The sequence below is a fragment of the Salmo salar genome, chromosome ssa15 (assembly GCF_905237065.1).
Source record: "Salmo salar chromosome ssa15, Ssal_v3.1, whole genome shotgun sequence".
NCBI classification, from domain to species: Eukaryota; Metazoa; Chordata; class Actinopteri; order Salmoniformes; family Salmonidae; genus Salmo; species Salmo salar.
The window spans coordinates 17716139-17740976 of record NC_059456.1 but is presented as its reverse complement, the minus strand read 5'-3'; the positions used below and the strand labels follow the sequence as shown (position 1 = coordinate 17740976).

The following is a 24838-nucleotide window of genomic DNA, read 5'->3' as shown; positions in this document are numbered from 1 at the left end:
CGCCCAGGGACCAGGCATATCAGTCAGACACCGCCCAGGGACCAGGCATATCAGTCAGAGACCGCCCAGGGACCAGACACCGCCCAGGGACCAGACACCGCCCAGGGACCAGACACCGCCCAGGGACCAGACACCGCCCAGGGACCAGACACCGCCCAGGCATATCAGTCAGACACCGCCCGGGCATATCAGCCAGACACCCCCCGGGCATATCAGCCAGACACCCCCCGGGCATATCAGCCAGACACCCCCCGGGCATATCAGCCAGACACCGCCCAGTCAGACACCACCCAGGGACCAGGCTATCAGCCAGACACCGCCTGCGCATATCAGCCAGGCACCGCCCAGGGACCAGGCATATCAGCCAGACACGCCCAGTTTTTGTATAGTTTTATTTTACCAGGTAAGTTGACTGAACACATTCTCATTTACAGCAACAACCTGGGGAAATAGTTACGTGGGAGATGAATGAGCCAATTGGAAACTTGGGATGATTAGGTGGCCATGATGGTATGAGGCTGAGATTGGGAATTTAGCCAGGACACCGGGGCTAAAAAGAAAACAAAAAAAAACCACAGTGATCAGACTGTCAGAACCGTCAGACACCGCCCAGTAACGGTATCAAACAGACACAGACGACATACAGGCAGACACAAACAGCTCCTCTTTCATTGAGGCTAAATGGAGACTGAGGTAGGAATACATGTCTGCGTCCGACCTGGGAAAAGTTAGTTTCCTTTTTTGTTTTTAATTCGTTTGTCTGATCTGTCGTCATGGGTGACGTTGTCAACGCACTAATGGAGCTCTTCATTTTACTGCTTCTCTTGCTGCTGTATTTGGTGGTGTTTTAGCGGTGCTCTTCAACAGCTAACCCCGAACAAGAACTATATACACTTTAGGTCTACATTGTAAGTGGAGAGTTAATGTGTTGTACTTTCTTTTTTTTTTTTTTAGTTTAGTGTCAACTTTTTACATTTGGAGAAAGCGGAAGGAAGATGTGGATGTTTCTTATACCTAGTCAATGTCTGTGGTTAGTAACTTAGAACCATGTTCCGGCCAAGTGTGTGTGTGTGTGTGTGTGTGTGTGTTTACAACAGCAGGTTTTTATGTAATGTTCACAGCAGCGTCGTATAAAACCACATAGCTAATGTAATGCTTGGAGTAGTGTTTTTTATTTTAGCGGTGAATATGCTGGGAACATGCAATATTGTGTAACATGGGCTGCTACCAGAGATAGTAAGGTTACTTCCCAAATGGCATCCTATCCCCCAGGGCTCTGGTCTAAAGTAGTGCACTATATAGGGTGCCATAGGGCAGTGGTCTAAAGTAGTGGACTATATAGGGAATAGGGTGCCATAGGGCTCTGGTCTAAAGTAGTGCACTATATATAGGGAATAGGGTTCCATAGGGCTCTGGTCTAAAGTAGTGCACTATATAGGGAATAGGGTGCCACAGGGCTCTGGTCTAAAGTAGTGCACTATATATAGGGAATAGGGTGCCATAGGGCTCTGGTCTAAAGTAGTGCACTATATACAGTGGGAAGAACAAGTATTTGATACACTGCCGATTTTGCAGGTTTTCCTACTTACAAAGCATGTAGAGGTCTGTAATTTTTATCATAGGTACACTACAACTGTGAGAGACGGAATGTAAAACAAAAATCCAGAAAATTACATTGTATGATTTTTAAGTAATTAATTTGCATTTTATTGCATGACATAAGTATTTGATACATCAGAAAAGCAGAACTTAATATTTGGTACAGAAACCTTTGTTTGCAATTACAGAGATCATACGTTTCCTGTAGTTCTTGACCAGGTTTGCACACACTTCAGCAGGGATTTTGGCCCACTCCTCCATACAGACCTTCTCCAGATCCTTCAGGTTTCGTGGGCTGTCGCTGGGCAATACGGACTTTCAGCTCCCTCCAAAGATTTTCTATTGGGTTCAGGTCTGGAGACTGGCTAGGCCACTCCAGGACTTTGAGATGCTTCTTACGGAGCCACTCCTTAGTTGCCGTGGCTGTGTGTTTCGGGTCGTTGTCATGCTGGAAGACCCAGCCACGACCCATCTTCAATGCTCTTACTGAGGGAAGGAGGTTGTTGGCCAAGATCTCGCGATACATGGCCCCATCCATCCTCCCCTCAATACGGTGCAGTCGTCCTGTCCCCTTTGCAGAAAAGCATCCCCAAATAATGATGTTTCCACCTCCATGGTTCACGGTTGGGATGGTGTTCTTGGGGTTGTACTCATCCTTCATCTTACTCCAAACACGGCGAGTGGAGTTTAGACCAAAAAGCTATTTCTGTCTCATCAGACCACATGACCTTCTCCCATTCCTCCTCTGGATCATCCAGATGGTCATTGGCAAACTTCAGACGGGCCTGGACATGCGCTGGCTTGAGCAGGGGGACCTTGCGTGCGCTGCAGGATTTTAATCCATGACGGCGTAGTGTGTTACTAATGGTTTTCTTTGAGACTGTGGTCCCAGCTCTCTTCAGGTCATTGACCATGTCCTGCCGTGTAGTTCTGAGCTGATCCCTCACCTTCCTCATGATCATTGATGCCCCACGAGGTGAGATCTTGCATGGAGCCCCAGACCGAGGGTGATTGACCGTCATCTTGAACTTCTTCCATTTTCTAATAATTGCGCCAACAGTTGTTGCCTTCTCACCAAGCTGCTTGCCTATTATCCTGTAGCCCATCCCAGCCTTGTGCAGGTCTCCAATTTTATCCCTGATGTCCTTACACAGCTCTCTGGTCTTCACCATTGTGGAGAGGTTGGAGTCTGTTTGATTGAGTGTGTGGACAGGTGTCTTTTATACAGGTAACGAGTTCAAACAGGTGCAGTTAATACAGGTAATGAGTGGAGAACAGGAGGGCTTCTTAAAGAAAAACTAACAGGTCTGTGAGAGCCGGAATTCTTACTGGTTGGTAGGTGATCATATAGTTATGTCATGCAATAAAATTCAAATTAATTACTTAAAAATCATACAATGTGATTTTTCTGGATTTTTGTTTTAGATTCCGTCTCTCACAGTTGAAGTGTACCTATGATAAAAATGACAGACCTCTACATGCTTTGTAAGTAGGAAAACCTGCAAAATCGGGCAGTGTATCAAATACTTGTTCTCCCCACTGTATAAGGAATAGGGTGCCATAGGGCTCTGGTCTAAAGTAGTGCACTATATAGGGAATAGGGTGCCATCGGGCTCTGGTCTAAAGTAGAGCACTATATATAGGGAATTGGGTGCCGTTTGGAAGCAGCCTTACACTCTCACAGTTCTCACATGTTGTATTGTCACATGCAGCAGATGGGTGCAGTAATGTTGTTTTACAGGGTGTCATGGAAACTCAAATCAATAATGAGGAGGGTATTGCTTTATTCAAAACGTATTGATAAGGAACAGGTCACACCACACACACGTGAATGGAGTGAGTGCTCTGCAGTAATGAGGCTGGTTGACCCAACACTCTTCACTAACCCTTACAGAGGTATCCTGGTTCTTATATAGCTGACACTAAGAATGCTTAGTCATGGATGGTTCCACCCCTCCCATGCAGATCGGGGGGCATCATAAGCTACCTCGGGTTCATCTCGTTATCTGCACCTGGTCTGTGTTTTGACCCGGCTTAGTTTCCCAATTACAAGAATGATTAGGAACAATGAGGGATTGTTCTTCTCCTAAACTATCTCTAATAAAACCCATATACTTGACCATACGCCCAGATTTGCGGCAGGGAGCTAGAGTTAGGCTGGACAATAGAACGAGTCAAAATTCACCCAAGGCTGAAAAATGGCAAATTAACTTTGGCTAAGCTGGAACATAGCAACTGAATGGAATCGAACTTTCGCAGTCTGTTTTGACTGAAGTGATACTTAGAATTCCATTTTGCCTAAATGACACAAAAAAAATTAGCCCTTTTTATTTTACCACTACAATCTGTTCGTTGGACAAAACTGGGAAAAACTAGTGTAGAAAGTAAACAGCCACACCTCGATGGTGTCAACTGTTTATGGCTGCGTAAAATGAGAAAGTAGGGAAAAAATAAACTTCTGAATATTTCTGGTCTAGTGATCGATGACAACCGAGCTCTCTGCCCAGACTTGCATAATTACAAAGAGGAGATTCTCCTGATTTTTAAAATGGTGTCCGACTTGAAAAAAATCTAAATATACACGTTGCGAGACCTTTGGCGAAATAGAACAGCATGCCTATATTTCCCCCTATAGGAAACAATGGGACGACCTCAGAGTTCCATGAGTCATTTTTGTTGTTGTTTAAATTTTAACTACCAACAACGTGAACGGGTCTCATTACCATCAATAGCAAAGCAGGCATTGTGAACGTAGAACAAGAGGCTGGGAATAGAACGTTCGGAAGACAAAAATTGGTTCCACAGTGCTCAATAGAACTAATTGGAGCTGGCAGGGAGAAAAAATGCTCTAAAATAAGGCCTGTTTTTTTTTTCGTGATTACTTCAAAACTACGGCAAGCAGCTGGGAAATATGGTCATATTATGAAACTGGGCTCCACGGCGGATGCAATGAACTAGTTTTTTTTATCAGAAAGCATTGTTAAATAGTTAATTTGTCCAGCCTACTAGAGTGGAGACCATCCTTTTACAAAAACACAGCATTGGTAAAACAGAAATATCTTACTATTTGTTACGTATATAATTTGTCTATTAATATCAAACAAATCAGGTAAATACGTAATTTTTTTCTCACAATGGTCAGCCATGGTAGTACAGCGCCCCTAGAGTACATTAGGGTTAAGTGCTCAAGGGGTATATTGACAGATTTTTTCACTTTGTCTGCTCGGGTATTCGAACCAGCAACATTTCAGTTACTGGCCCAATGCTCTAACAATTAGTAGCTCGCACTGCTTCCAACAGAGGAAACACACAGGGGCTGCAGAACGGACTAGGCCAGAGTAAACACTGGGGCTGCAGAACGGACAAGGCCAGAGTACACACTGGGGCAGCAGAACGGACAAGGCCAGAGTAAACACTGGGGCAGCAGAACGGACAAGGCTTGGTAACAGCAGAAGTAGGTCTAGGTCTAGTCCACTTTGTAACTCTGCAGGCTTCACAAACTGCTGAATTTATATCCCATTTTGACAAAGGCCATTTGTGTAGTTGGAAGGGATTTGGGATTCTGTAATAAATACCATGAGACCTTTTACCTATACGGATGTGTAGGCTTAGCCCGATATGGATGTGTAGGCTTAGCCCGATATGGATGTGTAGGCTTAGCCCGATACGGATGTGTAGGCTTAGCCCGATACGGATGGGTAGGCTTAGCCCGATACGGGCGGGTAGGCTTAGCCCGATACGGGCGGGTAGGCTTAGCCCGATACGGGCGGGTAGGCTTAGCCCGATACGGGCGGGTAGGCTTAGCCCGATACGGGCGGGTAGGCTTAGCCCGATACGGGCGGGTAGGCTTAGCCTATAGATAAACATAAAGATACTCTGGCCTAGGTGACTTTATATTATTGATACTTTGTTGTTACTGTGAATTAATACGATACCTCTTCCCTCCCTCCCCCTGTCACCATCTCTCTACCCTCCCTCCCCCCTCTCTTTCCATCCCCTCTCGCTGTCTCCCTCCCTCCCTCGCTCTCTCTCTCTACCTCCCCCTGCAGCCAGGTATTGTGTCTCCCTTCAAGCGCGTGTTTCTGAAGGGAGAAAAGGGTAGAGATAAAAAGGCTCAGGAGAAGACTACAGAACGCCGTGCCCTCCACACCTTCTCTCTCTCCCTCCCCGACCACCGCATCGACCCTGACATCCTGCTCAATGACTACGTAGAGAAGGAAGTCAAGGTGAGAGGTCAGCGGTCAAGGCTCCCAGGGCGGGAGGAATGACTGACTGGGAACTAAGAGTGTCGGTGATAGCTGCACATCCCAGGGTTTCTCCACAGCTTCTGAAAAACCCTAATAATCAAGTGTCTGTATTTATCCTCTGTTCCAATTTTACCTGTGTGTTCTGTAGTACTTGGGCCAGCTGACGTCAGTACCAGGGTACCTGAACCCCTCCAGTCGAACGGAGGTGTTACAGCTCATTGACAATGCCAGGGTAAGTTACATCTCCAAATGGATCCTTGTATTGTTCACTAAAGAATTTAAAAGTCGAGATTTATTCACAGGAGGTAAAAAAAAAAAAAGTTGTATCTTTTATCATTTTGAATAAAGCCTCTGATATTTCACTTTGCCACAACGTTACAAAGAAAATACTACATTTTAGACTTAAATGATTATAAATGGTAGAGTCATGGGGATATATTGTGTTGCGACGGGAACGACATGAGTGAAACTGTCACGTCATTTCCTGGTTACCTAGAAGTCCCACCAGTTGGCGGGTCAGCTTACTACGGAGCAGGATGCAGTGGTCAGTCTGTCGGCCTATAATGTGAAGCTGGTGTGGCGGGATGGAGAGGATATCATACTGCGTGTTCCCATCCACGACATCGCTGCCGTGTCATACATACGAGACGACTCACTACACCTGGTGGTGCTCAAGACAGGTACCTAACCACTTTACCTACCTTACCTCAGTACACCTGGTGGTGCTCAAGACAGGTACCTAACCACTTTACCTACCTTACTTCACTACACCTGGTGGTGCTCAAGACAGGTACCTAACCACTTTACCTACCTTACCTCACTACACCTGGTGGTGCTCAAGACAGGTGCCTAACCACTTTACCTACCTTAGCTCACTACACCTGGTGGTGCTCAACACAGGTACCTAACCACCTATCTACCTACTAGAGCTGGGACGATAATCCAAAAATGATTGACAACTGACCATATTGATCACTTATCGCAGGCGTTTTGCTAATATTGTTGTTCATCATGATAAGTACCCTATACTAGAGAAATGTGAAGTTTGAAATGAAATGTTTGCAAATATGGCTGATTTGTTAATGGCTACAACGATGGAACTACTAATAGTCTAAAGGATAGTAAACACAGAACATTGTATTAATGTTCTGAACTTATCGTTAATATGTAGAATAATGTATCAACCCTACAAGCAATATTATTATGGTGAGAGATTATAACTACAGTTTTAAATACCTCCATGGACCATGAAGGAAATCACACTACAAACTTATCACCCTCAAGCACATGATTTTTTAAATAAAAAAATGTATTTAACCTTTATTTAACTAGGCAAGTCAGTTAAGGACAAATTCTTATTTACAATGACGGCCTACTCCGGCCAAACCTGGACGACGCTGGGCCAATTATGCGCCGCCCTATGGGACTCCCAATAACGGCCGGATGTGATACAACCTGGATTCGAACCAGGTATTATAGTGACGCCTCTTGCACTGAGATGCAGTGCCTTAGACCGCTGCGCCACTCGGGAGCCCAAAATCAAGAATACCTAGTGAGGTATACATGGTGGAGGCTCAATCAAGCTAGTCGTCTTGACTATTTTCTTATGTCATTCTCTCTGGCATTAAAAGTTAGTGTTGATAGGGGACAGAATGCGGTCGGACCATCAAATAATTAGCATACACATTACTCTTACAGAATTTCTACGTGGGCGAGGATATTGGAAATGTTATCAAAGCCTACTGGTTGACAACTTGTTTTTAACCAAGACAATAATTTATTGACTTTTTTCCTACATAACATATAGGTTTAGCAGATCCCCCAGTATGGGACACTTTTAAAATGTGCCTTTAGAGAGGACATGCTGCAATTCAATACCCATCTTTAACAAAAACAATTTAGGTCAAAAGAGTTAACATTAACAAAGGAAATGGAGGAACTAACAGTACAGATGATGGATAGCAATACAAACTGTAGCATAGAGGCTCAGAATACGTTAGAGGAAAAACAAAAAGAACTGCCGGGAACTTATTCAAGAAAGATGAAGTGTAATATATTTTTTTTATCTTCAACATAGAAATGCTACCGAAAATAATTTACAGGAACTAGATAGTAATGATCGAGTCATCCATGTTTCACCAAATTATATCTTGGAAGAGAAACATTTTAACCATACATTTTCACTTCATTCTCCACTAACCAAAGTTAATCGCAATTATTGTTTCTATTAATAATGTAAAATGAACATCTGTACAGAAAGACTCATGTGAATGCCGAATTACAGAGGAGGAATTTATTGATTCAATTAAAGCCTTTAAGTCCGGAAGAACTTCAGGGCCAGATGGCATACCAGTTAAGGTATATCAAACCTTTTTCGATGTAATCTGATGTCTATTATTAGCATGTGTTAACCACAACTAGAAAAGTGGAAGATTCTCAGATACTCAGCAAGAAGGTCTGATTGGTGGTAAATATAAAGATCCAATCCACCTAAAAAAATACTGGAGGCCTCTTACACTTAAGTGTTGTGATGCTAAAATTATAGCAAAATGCATAGCGCATTGAATGGAAAAAGGTATTGTCGGATATTATTCATGCTAAACAGACAGGTTTTTAATGGACGATACATTGGAGATAATATAAGATAAGAACTGGAAACAATGGAACACTACGAAAAATCTGGGAAACCAGGCTTGGTATTTATAGCTGATTTTGAAAAGGCCTTTGATAAAGTACAACTACAATTTATATATAAATGCCTTGACTATTTTAATTTAGGAGAATCTCTTATATAATGGGTTATGTATAAGTAACCCTAGGTGTAAAATAGTAAATAATGGATACTACTCAAAGTATTAAACAATGAAGAGGAGTAAAACAAGGTTGTCTATTATCGGCATATTTATTAAGGGCATCGAAATGTTAGCTATTAAAATCAGATCGAACAATAATATCAAGGGGCTAGAAATCCAAGGCTTAAAAACAAAGGTATTGTACGCAGACGACTCATGTTTTCTTTTTAATCCGCAATCTGGTTCCCTGCACAGCCTCAAAGAGATGCTTGATAATTTCTCTAACCTCTCTTGATTACAACCAAACTATGATAAGTACATTTGTATGTATTGTGTCACTAAAAACAAAAACTTTTACATTAGCATCTAGTTTACCAATAAAATGGTCTGACAGTGAAGTGGACATACTTTGTATTCATATCCCTGAATAAATAAATGATCTCACTGTACTATGTTTTAATAGAAAGTTAGCAGAAATAGATAAGATCTTGCTAACAAGGAAAGAACACCTATTTGTGGAGAAATCACCCTGATTAACTCTTTAGTCATATCTCAGTTTACGTATTTACATATGGCTCTGTCTACACCTAACGACTTATTTTTTTATTTTTTATTATATGAGCAAAAAATATTCCACTTTATTTGGAACGGAAAGCCAGACAAAATTAAACGGGCCTATTTATATAATGAATATGAATTCAGAGGGAGGAAATTATTAAATATTAAATCATTGGACCTCTCACTAAAGGCTTCAGTCATACAAAAGTTTTAAAGTTAAATCCGAGCTGGTTCTCCAGCAGATTAGTAAGAACACCTCACCCTGTGTTCCAAAATGTTTCCCTTTAGCTAAATTACAACCTATCACTTCTGGTTATTTGAAAATGAAATCATCTCCAATATATCGTTACATTTTTAAAACAAGCCATAGAAAGTTGGTTGCAATTTCAGTTTAATCCACCAGAAAAGACAAAACAAAGATGGTTAAACTCAAATATACTAATTGATCCCCCAAAAAAATGTTTTTGGGGGGGAAAAGTGTTTTAAAAATATATTTTTTTGCTAATGATAGCATAAATAGGAGTGGTGGAGTTATGTCACACATGGAGCTATCTAAAATATATGGGAATGTCTGCTCTATCCAAAATTACAACCAAGTCAATGCAGCATTACTGCGAAAATGGAGGAGGCAAGTCGAAGGGGGTGAAGGTAAGGAACTTGTCCATGTATCTACATTAAAGACCAAAGTTTAACATTTTGGGGGGGGGGAAATAACAGTATACCAGTTACATTTAGGGATACTTTTTTTTTTTAACTGCTGCCTCATACAGATAGTTGTGAAGAGATCTTCAATGTGCTGATTCCATGGCACATGGTTTATGAACTGATACACAAAACAACGCCTGATTCAAAACTTAGTTTAGCAATTTAAATTATTATACAAAATTATTGAAACCAATCTAATGTTATGTATATAGGGGATACAACCATCCCAGCTCTGCAGATTTTCCTACGAAGAAACAGAATCATTAGATTTCTTGTTTTGGTACTGCCCGTATTTTGGTCGCAGGTTTAGGAATGGTTGAAAAATCGCAACATTTACCGAAAAATAACTCTGCAAATAGCACTGCTGGGTGATTTTGAAAACCCATAGTCAATCGATCAATAATATAATACTCTTAGTAAACATCATTTTTGTTAATTTAGAATCTATAGAAACTATGACAACAGAACGGTACAGAACATTTGTGAAACATTACAGCACATTTGAAAAATATACGGCAAGTAAAAACTAGATGGTTTTCAGAGATTGGAGGGGTTGAGGGTAGCTGAAGGACTAAAGGAAAATAGTGCTAAAGGAAAATAGTGCCTGTAATATGTTCTGTAGAAGTCTGAATATTGTTGTACAGTAGTTTACTCCAATTAGGGGAGAGGATTGGGGGAAATAAAGACGGGTGCTCAAGACGGGTAGCCAGCCATCTTAAGCCCCTTTTACACAGAGGGCTTTACCTTTTTTCGTTCCTGTATCAGAGCCCATGTATCTAGATATGTATCGTTCCTGTATCAGCCCATGTATCTAGATATGTATCGTTCCTGTATCAGAGCCCATGTATCTAGATATGTATCGTTCCTGCATCGGAGCCCATGTATCTAGATATGTATTGTTCCTGTATCGGAGGAGCCCATGTATCTAGATATGTATTGTTCCTGTATCGGAGGAGCCCATGTATCTAGATATGTATTGTTCCTGTATCGGAGGAGTCCATGTATCTAGATATGTATTGTTCCTGTATCGGAGGAGTCCATGTATCTAGATATGTATCGTTCCTGTATCGGAGGAGCCCATGTATCTAGATATGTATCGTCCATGTATCTAGATGCGTATCGTTCCTGTATCAGAGCCCATGTATCTAGATATGTATCGTTCCTGTAACAGAGCCCATATATCTAGATGTGTATCGTTCCTGTATCAGAGGAGTCCATGTATCTAGATATGTATCGTTCCTGTATCGGAGGAGTCCATGTATCTAGATATCGTTCCTGTATCAGAGCCCATGTATCTAGATATGTATCGTTCCTGTATCGGAGGAGTCCATGTATCTAGATATGTATCGTTCCTGTATCGGAGGAGTCCATGTATCTAGATATGTATCGTTCCTGTATCGGAGGAGTCCATGTATCTAGATATGTATCGTTCCTGTATCAGAGCCCATGTATCTAGATATGTATCGTTCCTGTATCGGAGGAGCCCATGTATCTAGATATGTATCGTTCCTGTATCGGAGGAGCCCATGTATCTAGATATGTATCGTTCCTGTATCGGAGGAGCCCATGTATCTAGATATGTATCGTTCCTGTATCGGAGGAGCCCATGTATCTAGATATGTATCGTTCCTGTATCAGAGGAGCCCATGTATCTAGATATGTATCGTCCATGTATCTAGATGCGTATCGTTCCTGTATCAGAGCCCATGTATCTAGATATGTATCGTTCCTGTATCAGAGCCCATATATCTAGATGTGTATCGTTCCTGTATCAGAGGAGTCCATGTATCTAGATGCGTATCGTTCCTGTATTAGAGCCCATGTATCTGGATATGTATCGTTCCTGTATCAGAGCCCATGTATCTGGATATGTATCGTTCCTGTATCGGAGGAGTCCATGTATCTAGATATATATCGTTCCTTTATCAGAGTCCATGTATCTAGATATGTATCGTTCCTGTATCGGAGGAGTCCATGTATCTAGATATGTATCGTTCCTGTATCGGAGGAGTCCATGTATCTAGATATGTATCGTTCCTGTATCGGAGGAGTCCATGTATCTAGATATGTATCATTCCTGTATCAGAGCCCATGTATCTAGATATGTATCGTTCCTGTATCAGAGCCCATGTATCTAGATATGTATCGTTCCTGTATCTAGATGCGTATCGTTCCTGTATCAGAGCCCATGTATCTAGATATGTATCGTTCCTGTATTGGAGGAGCCCATGTATCTAGATATGTATCGTTCCTGTATCGGAGGAGCCCATGTATCTAGATATGTATCGTTCCTGTATCGGAGGAGCCCATGTATCTAGATATCGTTCCTGTATCAGAGCCCATGTATCTAGATATGTATCGTTCCTGTATCGGAGGAGTCCATGTATCTAGATATGTATCGTTCCTGTATCGGAGGAGTCCATGTATCTAGATATGTATCGTTCCTGTATCGGAGGAGTCCATGTATCTAGATATGTATCGTTCCTGTATCGGAGGAGTCCATGTATCTAGATATGTATCGTTCCTGTATCGGAGGAGCCCATGTATCTAGATATGTATCGTTCCTGTATCGGAGGATCCCATGTATCTAGATATGTATCGTTCCTGTATCGGAGGAGCCCATGTATCTAGATATGTATCGTTCCTGTATCAGAGGAGCCCATGTATCTAGATATGTATCGTCCATGTATCTAGATGCGTATCGTTCCTGTATCAGAGCCCATGTATCTAGATATGTATCGTTCCTGTATCAGAGCCCATATATCTAGATGTGTATCGTTCCTGTATCAGAGGAGTCCATGTATCTAGATGCGTATCGTTCCTGTATTAGAGCCCATGTATCTGGATATGTATCGTTCCTGTATCAGAGCCCATGTATCTGGATATGTATCGTTCCTGTATCGGAGGAGTCCATGTATCTAGATATATATCGTTCCTGTATCAGAGTCCATGTATCTAGATATGTATCGTTCCTGTATCGGAGGAGTCCATGTATCTAGATATGTATCGTTCCTGTATCGGAGGAGTCCATGTATCTAGATATGTATCGTTCCTGTATCGGAGGAGTCCATGTATCTAGATATGTATCGTTCCTGTATCAGAGCCCATGTATCTAGATATGTATCGTTCCTGTATCTAGATGCGTATCGTTCCTGTATCAGAGCCCATGTATCTAGATATGTATCGTTCCTGTATCGGAGGAGCCCATGTATCTAGATATGTATCGTTCCTGTATCGGAGGAGCCCATGTATCTAGATATGTATCGTTCTTGTATCGGAGCCCATGTATCTAGATATGTATCGTTCCTGTATCAGAGCCCATGTATCTAGATACGTATCGTTCCTGTATCGGAGGAGCCCATGTATCTAGATGCATACAGAATAATCTTTAAAACGAAAGCTGATTATTGTGAGTGTAATGTTGGTGTGCTTTCTCTCTCTGGTTCACCAGCCCAGGAGGCAGGTGTGTCCCCATGCCCCAGTACCTGTCCTGACCTGTCTAAGTCCCAGACCCTCAGCTCTCTGTCTGAGAGCGGGGCTGTACTGGTAGAGGTCTGCTGTCTGCTAGTGCTGGCTGTAGACAACAAGGTATCTAACACACACACACATACATTGCCTCCTCCTGCTGGCTATCGACAAACACACTACTACCTTTCTCAGACTGTTGGCTATGTTCCCAAACTATTTCCCCTTTGTTGAACTTACCTCTGTTTCTTGTCGTCTGCAGGCAGCAGCAGAGGAGCTGTGTCTCCTACTCAGCCAGGTGTTCCAGATAGTTTATACTGAGTCCACTATAGACTTCCTGGACAGAGCCATCTTTGACGGAGCCACTACCCCCACCAGACACCTCTCTCTCTACAGTGGTGAGGACATCAATCAATTAACATGTCAATCAATCAATCCCACACGGACACTGACACCGCTCTCTACCAGTGGAGGCTGCTGAGAGGTTGGACGACTTATAATAATGTCTGGAATGGAGCCAATGGAATGGCATCAAATACATGGAAACTATGTGTCGGATGTATTTGATACCATTCCACTGAATTCCGCTCCAGGCATTACCACGGGCCCATCCTACCCAATTAAGTAGCCACCAACCTCATGTGCTCTCTATAGTGATGAGGCTCTGCCCAGCTCAAAATGTGTTCAATGTTACTAAGAGCAGCAATAAAAAATTATTAATATGAATCCATTTATGTTTTCTAATTGTGAAGATGACTCTTCAAGCAAGGTGGACCTTAAGGAATCATTCGAAGCAGAGGCCAGCACCTTGTAAGTAGCTTGAATTATGTCTGTGTGTTATGCAGTTAGTTCCAGGGTTCTCAGGCGGAAGGTTCTCAGGCGGAAGGTTCTCAGGCGGTGCTTCTCAGGCGGTGGTGACTACACAGCTGAACAGTAGTCCAGGTGCGACAAAACTAGGGCCTGTAGGACCAGTCTGGTCAAATGAGATGTCAAGAAGGCAACGCCCTATCATGGACAGACCTCTTCCTATTTTAGCAACCGTTTGTGTCTATATGTTTTGACCATGACAGCTTGCTATGGTTCTGTAGGGTTTTAATGATGTAGTTCTGGGTTTTAACGATGTGGTTCTGTAGGGTTTTAACGATGTGGTTCTGTAGGGTTTTAACGAAGTGGTTCTGTAGGGTTTTAACGATGTGGTTCTGTAGGGTTTTAATGATGTGGTTCTGTAGGGTTTTAATGATGTGGTTCTGTAGGGTTTTAACGATGTGGTTCTGTAGGGTTTTAACGATGTGGTTCTGTAGGGTTTTAACGATGTGGTTCTGTAGGGTTTTAACGAAGTGGTTCTGTAGGGTTTTAATGATGTGGTTCTGTAGGGTTTTAATGATGTGGTTCTGTAGGGTTTTAATGATGTGGTTCTGTAGGGTTTTAACGATGTGGTTCTGTAGGGTTTTAACGATGTAGTTCTGTAGGGTTTTAATGATGTGGTTCTGTAGGGTTTTAACGATGTGGTTCTGTAGGGTTTTAACGATGTGGTTCTGTAGGGTTTTAATGATGTGGTTCTGTAGGGTTTTAATGAAGTGGCTCTGTTTGTTCTATAGTTCTTTCCAGGGGTCTCTAGAGGCAGGGGGCGACTCTCCGTCCCCCACCTCCACCCCAGCCTCCCCTCAGACCAAGACAGCCAGCGAAGGAGAGCTGAGCACCACCGCCACAGAGCTGCTACAAGACTACATGACCACGGTAGGGTGGGTGTGTTGTGTGTCTGTGCATGTATGGATGTATAATGGCGCCTGAGGGGGATGGCTGCTGTTTACGGGCTCATAACCAACTGCTGTTTTGTGGGGGGGTTTTTTCCCCACATTGTTTGTAACTTGTTTTGTACATAATGTTGCTGCTACCGTCTATTATGACCGAAAAGAGATTCTGGATATTAGAACAGAGATTACGAACTGGATTAAGATTTTTTTTCTGTAATGAGTCCAATGCGAAGGATGTACTGCTTCTCCGAGACCCGTCATTCGCGTGATGAAAATACAGAAATAAAAATACTGAAATACAGGGGGCGGAGATCAGGGTGCCTCGTCTGCGAGTGGGTAACCCGCCTCTACCATCCGTTCTATCGGACAACATGCAATCATTGGAGAATAAACTGGATGATCTCCGTTCGAGACTATCCTGCCAACGGGATATTAAACTGTATTATCTTATGTTTCACCAAGTCGTGGCTGAATGACGACACGGATACTATACAGTTGGCTGGGTTTTCCCTGCATCGGCAGGACAGAACAGCTACGTCTGGTAAGACGAGGGGGGGGTGTCTATTTGTCAATAACAGCTGGTGTACAATGTCTAATGTTAAAGAAGTCTCGAGGTATTGCACCTCATGATAAGCTGTAGATAACACTATCTACCAAGAGAATTTTCATCTGTATTTTTTGTAGCCATCTATTTACCACCACAGACCAATGCTGGCACCAAGACCGCACTCAACCAGCTGTATAAGGTCATAAGCAAACAAGAAAATGCTCATCCAGAAGCGGCGCTCCTAGTGGCCGGGGACTTTAATGCAGGCGAACTTAATTCCTACCAACATGTCACATGATCAACAAGAGGGAATAAAACTCTGGACCACCTTTACTCCACACACAGAGATGCATAAAGCTCTCCCTCCCCCTCCGTTTGGCAAATCGGACCATAATTCTATCCTCCTGATTCCTGCTTACAAACAAAAACTAAAGCAGGAAGTACCAGTGACTCGCTCAATACGGAAGTGGTCAAATGACGCAGATGCTTTGCTACAGGACTGTTTTGCTAGCACAGACTGGAATATGTTCCTGGATTCATCCAATGGCATTGAGGAGAATACCACCTCAGTCATCGGCTTCATCAATAAGTGCATCGACGATGTCGTCCCCACAGTGACCGTACATACATATCCCAACCAGAAGCCATGGATTACAGGCAACATCCGCACTGAGCTAAAGGCTAGAGCTGCCGCTTTCAAAGAGCAGGACACTAATCCGGACGCCTATAAGAAATCCCACTATGCCCTCAGACGAACCATCTAACAGGCAAAGCATCAATACAGGACTAAGATTAAATCCTACTTCACCGGCTCTGACGCTTGTCGGATGTCGCAGGGCTTGCAAACTATTACAGACTACAAAGGGAAACCCAGCTGCGAGCTGCCCAGTGACGCAAGCCTACCAGATGAGCTAAATGCCTTTTTATGCTCGCTTTGAGGCAAGCAACACTGAAACATGCACAAGAGCACCAGCTGTTCTGGATGACTGTGTGATCACGCTCTCCGTAGCCCATGTGAGTAAGACCTTTAAACGGGTGAACATTCACAAGGCCGCGGGGTCAGACGGATTACCAGGACGTGTACTCAGAGCATGCGCAGACCAACTGGAAAGTGTCTTACTGACTTTTTCAAACTCTCCCTGACCGAGTCTGTAATACCAACATGTTTCAAGCAGACCACCATAGTCCCTGTGCCCAAGAAAGCGTTGGTAACCTGCCTAAATGACTCACGTCGGTAACCTTAAAGTGCTTTGAAAGACTGGTCATGGCTCACATCAAGACCATTATCTCGGAAACCTTAGACCCACTTCAATTTGCATCCCGCACCAACAGATCCACAGATGACGCAATCTCTATCGCACTCCACACTGCCCTTTCCCACCTGGACAAAAGGAACACCTATGTGAGAATGCTATTCATTGATTTACAGCTCAGCGTTCAACACCATAGTGCCCTCAAAGCTCATCATTAAGCTAAGGACCCGGGGACTTAACACCTCCCTCTGCAACTGTATCCTGGACTTTCTGACGGGCTGCCCCCAGGTGGTAAAAGTAGGTAACAACACATCTGCCACGCTGATCCTCAACACAGGGCCCCTCCTGTAGTCCCTGTTCACCCACAACTCCAGCACCATCATTAAGTTTGCTGAAGACACAACAGTGATAGGCCTGATCGCCGACAACGATGAGACCGCCTATTGGGAGGAGGTCAGAGACCTGGCTGTGTGGTTTCAGATTAACAACCTCCCCCTCAACATGAGCAAGACAAAGGAGCTGATCGTGGACTACAGGAAAAAGAGGGCTGCATACGCCTCCATTCGCATCGACGGGGCTGTAGTGGAGCGGGTCATGAGTTTCAAGTTCCTTGATGTCCACATCACCAACAAACTATCATGGTCCAAGCACACCAAGACAGTCCTGAAGAGGGCACAACAAAGCCTATTCCCCCTCAGGAGACTGAAAAGATTTGGCATGGGTCCCCAGATCCTCAAAAGGTTCTACAGCTGCACCATCGAGAGCATCCTGACCGGTTGCCTCACCGCCTGGTATGGCAACTGCTCGGCATCTGACCGTAAGGCGCTACAGAGGGTAGTGCGTACGGCCCGGTACATCACTGGGGCCAAGCTTCCTGCCATCCAGGAACTATATACTAGGCGGTGTCAGAGAAAAGCCCCAAAAAATTGTCAGATTCCAGTCACGCAAGTCATAGACTTTTCTCTCTGCTACCACACGGCAAGCAGTTCCGGAGCACCAAGTCTAGGTCCAAAAGGCTCCTTAACAGCTTCTACCCCCAAACCATAAGACTGCTGAACAATATATACCCCCTGCATATACAGTGCCAAAAAGTATGTGAACCCTTTGGAATTACCCGGATATGTGCATAAATTGCTCATCAAATTTGATCTGAACTTCATCTATGTCACAACAATAGACAAACACTGTGTGCTTAAACTAATAACACACAAATTGTTTTTTTTCTTGTCTATATTGAATACATCCTTTAAACATTCAGTGTAGGTTGGAAAAAGTATGTGAACCCCTAGGCTAATGACTTCTCCAAAAGCTAATTGGAGTCAGGAGTCAGCTAACCTGAGTCCAATCAATGAGGCAAGATTGGAGATGTTGGTTAGAGCTGCACTGCCCTATCAAAAACCCTGCCCTGCCATCACAAAATGTTAGTTTGCTATTCACCAGAAGCATTGCTTGATGTGAACCATGCCTCGTGCAAAAGAGATTTGAGAAGACCTAAGATTAAGAATTGTTGACTTGCATAAAGTTGGGAAGGGTTACAAAAGTATCTCTAAAGGCCTTGATGTTCATCAGTCCACGGTAAGACAAATTGTCTATAAATTGAGAAAGTTCAGCACTGTTGCTACTCTCCCTAGGAGTGGCCGTCCTGCAAAGATGACTGCAAGAGCACAGTGCAGAATGCTCAATGAGGTTAAGAAGAATCCTAGAGTGTCAGCTAAAGACTTAGAGAAATCTCTGGAACATGCTAACATCTCTGTTGACGAGTCTACTATACTTAAAACACTAAACAAGAGTAGTGTTCATGGGAGGACACCACGGAAGAAGCCACTGCTGTCCAAAGAAAACATTGCTGCACGTCTGAATTTCGCAAAAGAGCACCTGGACGTTCCACAGCGCTTCTGGCAAAATATTCTGTGGAGAGATGAAACTAAAGTTGAGTTGTTTGGAAGGAACACACAACACTACGTGGAGAAAAGACTCAGCACACCAACATCAAAACCTCATCCCAACTGTAAAGTATGGTGGAGGGAGCATCATGGTTTGGGGCTGCTTTGCTGCCTCAGGGCCTGGACAGCTTGCTAACATCGACAGATTTTCCAAGTTTATCAAGACATTTTGCAGGAGAATGTAAGGCGATCTGTCCACAAATTGAAGCTCAACAGGACATCACCCAGAAGACAGAAGTAAATCAACAACAGAATGGCTTCAACAGAAGAAAATACGCCTTCTGGAGTCGCCTAGTCCTGACCTCAACCCGATTTGAGATGCTGTTGCATGACCTGAAGAGCAGTTCACACCAGACATCCCAAGAATATTGCTGAACTGAAACAGTTTTGTAAAGAGGAATGGTCTAAAATTCCTCCTGACCGTTGTGCAGGTCAGATCCGCAACTACAGAAAACGTTTGGTTGAGGTTATTGCTTCCAAAGGAGGGTCAACCAGTTATTAAATCCAAGGGTTCACATACTTTTTCCACCCTGCACTGTAAATGTTTACACAGTGTGTTTAATAAAGGTATTAAAACATATAATTGTTTGTTTTATTAGTTTAAGTAGACTGCGTTTGTGTATTGTTGTTACTTAGATGAAGATCAGATCAAATTTTATGGCCAATTTATGCAGAAATCCAAATAATTCCAAAGGGTTCACATACTTTTTCTTGCCACTCTAGCCACCGTTATTGTTATTTAATTTTTTACTTTAGTTTATTTAGTAAATATCTTAACTCTTATTTCTTGAACTGCGTTGTTGGTTAAGGGCTTGTAAGTAAGCATTTCACGATAAGGTCCACACCTGTTGTGTTTGGCGCATGTGACATTTGATGTATGAGGTTGTGGCTTTGATGATCTATAAAATAGGTACAGCTGCTTTCTCATTTTATTTTTCTCTAACCTTTTTCCCTTCCCCTCTCCCCCTTTTCTCTCCCTCCCCCCTTTTCTCTCCTTCTCCCCTTTTCTCTCTCCTTCCCCCCTTTTCTCTCTCTCCCCTCCTTTTCTCTCTCTCCCCTCCTTTTCTCTCTCTCCCCTCCTTTTCTCTCTCTCCCCTCCTTTTCTCTCTCTCCCCTCCTTTTTTCTCTCTCCCCTCCTTTTCTCTCTCCCCCCCTTTTCTCTCTCTTCCCCCCTTTTCTCTCTCTTCCCCCCTTTTCTCTCTCCTCTCTCCCTCCCCTCTCTCTCTCCCTCCCCCCTCTTTTCCTCTTTAAGTTGCGTACCAAGTTGTCGTCTCAGGAGATCCAGCAGTTTGCTACTCTTCTTCATGAGTACCGTAACGGAGCGTCCGTCCATGAGTTCTGTATAAACCTTCGCCAGCTCTACGGGGACAGCAGGAAGTTCCTCCTACTGGGTGAGAACCACTTCCTGTATCGGGGTCACAGGGTGAAAGGTCAAACCTGGGCTGTGTTCAGAGGCCGAGCAGCAGGAAACAGTTGTGAAACGAACGGGAGATTTTTACCTGAGCTTGACCAATGAGAATGCTTATTTTGTGTTTCCCAATCCCTGTTTTTGCTACGTTGTGCCTTATTGAACAGGACCCTGCTGTTTCAGCTTGACTGGGAAATGAGTCTGCACTATTTTCAGTTGACACAAGGCTCTCAGGGTTTAACAGTGGGACCATTTTAATCCCATATGTGCCTAAATATGTGCTGTGTGCCCTGGATTGTTAATTTAGGAGCAGCAGTGAGTCTAGAGAAATGAGGGACTCTTTAATACCTAAAATAATTTTCATTGTGCTGCTAAATTTCTTTGGCTCCTTGTAAAAAAAAAAAAAAAAGCCCTGGTTCTGTGATTCAGACTGTCTGTGCATTGTCCTTCCCCCCCCCCTTACGATCCCATGTCCACCCAGGTCTGAGGCCGTTCATCCCAGAGAAGGACAGCCAACACTTTGAGAACTTCCTGGAGACCATCGGTGTTAAGGACGGCCGTGGCATCATCACTGACAGCTTCGGACGCTACCGCCGCACCGCCAGCTCCGCCTCGGACTCAACCACCAATGGGAACGGGGCGGCGGGAGGGGACGGGGCTGGGTCTGAGGAGGGGCTGGTGCCCTCCGAAGGAGACGAGTGGGACCGCATGATCTCTGATATCAGTAATGATATAGAGGCTCTGGGCGTTAGTATGGACCAAGAAGGGGTCACACCCTAGCCTCTAACCCCTTGCCTCGAGTCTGGGAGAGAGGGTGATGCCCTACCCCCCCCCCAGACCCTACTCCCTACCATCGAGACTGTGCTGCAGTATGGACCAAGAGGGGTCACACTCTAGACCCTAACCCCTTCTCCCTATGCCCTAACTCATTCCCCCCTAGTCCCTACTCGTCCTGAACCAACAGAGAGGACGATCCAGCCAGCCCAGATCCAACCCCTTGATGATGACATGCTGTGCATTGTGGCCAATCAGCTTTCAGTGTGAGCCAGCGTGGCCAATCAGCTTTCAGTATGAGCCAGTGGACCAATCCGCTCGGCCGTTCAAAGAAAACGTTATTGACCCATTCGTATTGGTTTTTACTAACTGAGTGAATGGCAGCTTTTTAAGTCTCTTTTTTGTTTTTATCGTTATTGGCAGTATCTGCCATCAGTGACAAGGATGAAGCTGAGTCACCCCCCTGAGGGCAGCCATAACGAATACCCACAATGCTCTGGTGTCTCGCTTCACAATGGGTGCGTTTGACATTTGCAGCCGACTTTAAAGGCGAGTCGAGGCCGACTGATCTACAAATCACCTTTTAGGTCATTTAAAAATTACCTCAATGTTATATGTAGGTCAAGTCAGTCGCAATTTTTCCCTTCATACAACACGCTTTTGATGCTCTGGAACACGGCCAATCAGAGTCTGTGGGTGCGCTGTACAGGAAATAAAGGGGTGCCATTTGAGACGTGCACCTGAAGATGTGCCTGGACACAGAATATTGAATATTTTATAATGACTTAGGTTCATGTTTGTAGTAGTTAGCCTGTATTTCTAACTAATATGTGTTCTTTAAGGTTAATCATTAACCTTCTACAGTCTCAGCCCTGTTTAAGACTGGGGGCCAGGTGGGGTTCTACTCAGCTAACGTGTGGAATTGTTTTAAGAAGGTCATACCAAATGACATTTAGCTTATTTGATTTTCTGAATTTTAAGATCCCTTGAAAGTATAAAGAAAAATATATAAAAAGTATTTGATGAAACAGTGAATTTGGCCTTACTGCTGTTAGCCACAAACAAACACATTGAATAACAGATTCACTACATGGAACGACAGATAGTATAAAAATAAAAAAATCTAAAGGAAGTCTGTTTGATATCTGCGAGATATAAGAAAGATCAGGAACCTTTTTTAATTTCAATTTTATTACATGTTTTTGACACCTTATTTTTGGCACTAAACTGTCTCCATATATACTTCCATTCATTTTTTATAAAACTGGTACCAGGGGACGTTCAGACGAGTCTTGTGAGGCAAAACAACCGACATGTACGTGTTCAGACGAGGCTTGTAGGGGGGGTCGTAGAGCAAAACGGATTTGGAAGTGCGACGTCGACGGATGTTTAGGATTAAGATGCATCCAATGTAAGGAAACAGAAATCTCTAGTTTAAACTGAAGGATGTTGATGAGGATTTTTTTTGTATTATGCTGATATGATTTCGGCGGGCTGCGGAAATCCACTCTGGGACGGGTTAACTTAATCCACCAAGTATTTTCTCCTACTCTGCATATTTACTGCTTTCCTTTTTTTTTATATATATATATATATATATATGTTCCAAATGCACCCTATTCCTTATTTAGTGCACTACTTTTGACCAGAGCTTTATGGGCACTCGTCAAAAGTAGTGCACTAAATAGGAAGTAGAGTGCTCTCTGGTGTTCGGGACTTTGTTTTATTTACTTGTATTATTTTGTTGTGGATTTATGTTTTACACTTAGCCTAGCATTTAGCCTGAGCCTTAGCCTAGCAGTTAGCCTTAGCCTAGCGTTTTCTATTAACGTTTACTTTTGTCTTATCTCAGTCAACGACAACTGTTGATAAAATGTGACTTTGTATTGTAAAACTGAACTCCCATTCAGAATATCTGGATGGAGAACATATCTGACAAAGCCAGTTACTGGCTGATTTGACAATTCCATACCCAATCTCTTCTCATAGCGCAGACAGACCAAATTAACCTTATATTCAGCCATGCACAGTAGATCACCTGCTGGGCGTTGAAAAAAGGTGACGATTCAACATGTAGAATCGTCTGGAAAATGAAATGGCGTCCGTCGATCATTGTGGTGTTTCTCCTCTCTGACCTTCTTCCCCGATCACCAGTCATTGTGTCTTCAGATCTAAGTGGCACTAAAGTAGTATACTATATACCAACCCCTATGGGCCCTGGTCTAAAGTAGTATACTATATACCAACCCCTATGGGCCCTGGTCTAAAGTAGTATACTATATACCAACCCCTATGGGCCCTGGTCTAAAGTAGTATACTATATACCAACCCCTATGGGCCCTGGTCTAAAGTAGTATACTATATACCAACCCCTAAGGGTCCTGGTCTAAAGTAGTATACTATATACCAACCCCTATGGGTCCTGGTCTAAAGTAGTATACTATATACCAACCCCTATGGGTCCTGGTCTAAAGTAGTATACTATATACCAGAGGTGCACAGTTAGAATTCAAAGAGGTCCAGTGGCTAACGTTTTTTTCCCCCCTAAAGGTCCAAACCATTAAAATGTCTAACGTGCGCTATGATTTGGGGTCATATGTAGCTCTTGTATATGTATAGCTAATAAACAAAGTACTGCATTTCAATAACATTTCAACAATATTTATTGCACATTTTCAATGCAGACACATTAAACATAAATATGCAGGCTAATCATAAATAAAAGTAGGTCTATCACAAATGTTCTCATTTCAAGCAAAACAAGACTGCATCGTCACGCAACAAGACTGCATCGTCACGCAACAAGACTGCATCGTCACGCAACAAGACTGCATCGTCACGCAACAAGACTGCATCGTCACGCAACAAGACTGCATCGTCACACAACAAGACTGCATCGTCACACAACAAGACATTAGACCAGGGAACACAGCCTGCTGCCAGACAGGGTCAAGGTTGGTTAGACCAGGGAACACAGCCTGCTGCCAGACAGGGTCATGGTTGGTTAGACCAGGGAACGCAGTCTCTGACACAGCCTGCTGCCAGACAGGGTCATGGTTGGTTAGACCAGGGAACGCAGCCTGCTGCCAGACAGGGTCATGGTTGGTTAGACCAGGGAACGCAGTCTGCTGCCAGACAGGGCCATGGTTGGTTAGACCAGGGAACGCAGTCTCTGACACAGCCTGCTGCCAGACAGGGTCATGGTTGGTTAGACCAGGGAACACAGCCTGCTGCCAGACAGGGTCATGGTTGGTTAGACCAGGGAACACAGCCTGCTGCCAGACAGGGCCATGGTTGGTTAGACCAGGGAACACAGCCTGCTGCCAGACAGGGCCATGGTTGGTTAGACCAGGGAACACAGCCTGCTGCCAGACAGGGCCATGGTTGGTTAGACCAGGGAACACAGCCTGCTGCCAGACAGGGCCATGGTTGGTTAGACCAGGGAACACAGTCTGCTGCCAGGAAGGGTCATGATCAGTTAGATGAAAGTGCTCTCTCAGTGCAACATTTGCTTGCAGATCAGTCAGTTCCATCTGTAGAGATCCAGCATGTGTCCACTTTGAACGTCTGTGTCGTCACCTCCTTTTTGAAAATCCTCTGACATCTGTGATGAGGAATGGATTCTCAAATTAGAAGAAGGAGCTACTGTCCAAAGGCTGAAGCTGTCAAAGCGATTTTTCAGACGTTTACAATCAGCATATCTATGAAGTCAACATGAGGAGAAACATCTCTCTAACCCTGAATCTGTTCCTGTACTTTGGGGAAGTGTGCTCCGTCTCCTTCAACACATTCC

General features: G+C 43.6%; 1 protein-coding gene across 3 annotated transcripts in view; it reads left to right on the top strand.

The window, feature by feature from the left end:
* ccm2 (CCM2 scaffold protein) overlaps positions 1–23690 on the top strand; it is a 31625-nt gene extending 7935 nt beyond the window's left edge. Inside the window, exons 1-10 of one of the 3 annotated variants that reach the window (XM_045695513.1) lie at positions 544–693; positions 5649–5825; positions 5995–6078; positions 6343–6526; positions 13353–13489; positions 13629–13764; positions 14119–14176; positions 14965–15103; positions 20116–20254; positions 20753–23690. In XM_045695513.1, coding sequence (XP_045551469.1) covers positions 682–693; positions 5649–5825; positions 5995–6078; positions 6343–6526; positions 13353–13489; positions 13629–13764; positions 14119–14176; positions 14965–15103; positions 20116–20254; positions 20753–21051 — 1365 coding nt within the window. In that variant the 5' untranslated portion in view covers positions 544–681 and the 3' untranslated portion in view covers positions 21052–23690. Of the gene's footprint in view, positions 1–543; positions 728–5648; positions 5826–5994; positions 6079–6342; positions 6527–13352; positions 13490–13628; positions 13765–14118; positions 14177–14964; positions 15104–20115; positions 20255–20752 lie in introns of those variants that run through there. The other 2 variants (XM_045695512.1, XM_045695511.1) reach the window with 2 other exon arrangements.
* Positions 23691–24838: the final 1148 nt, after the last annotated feature.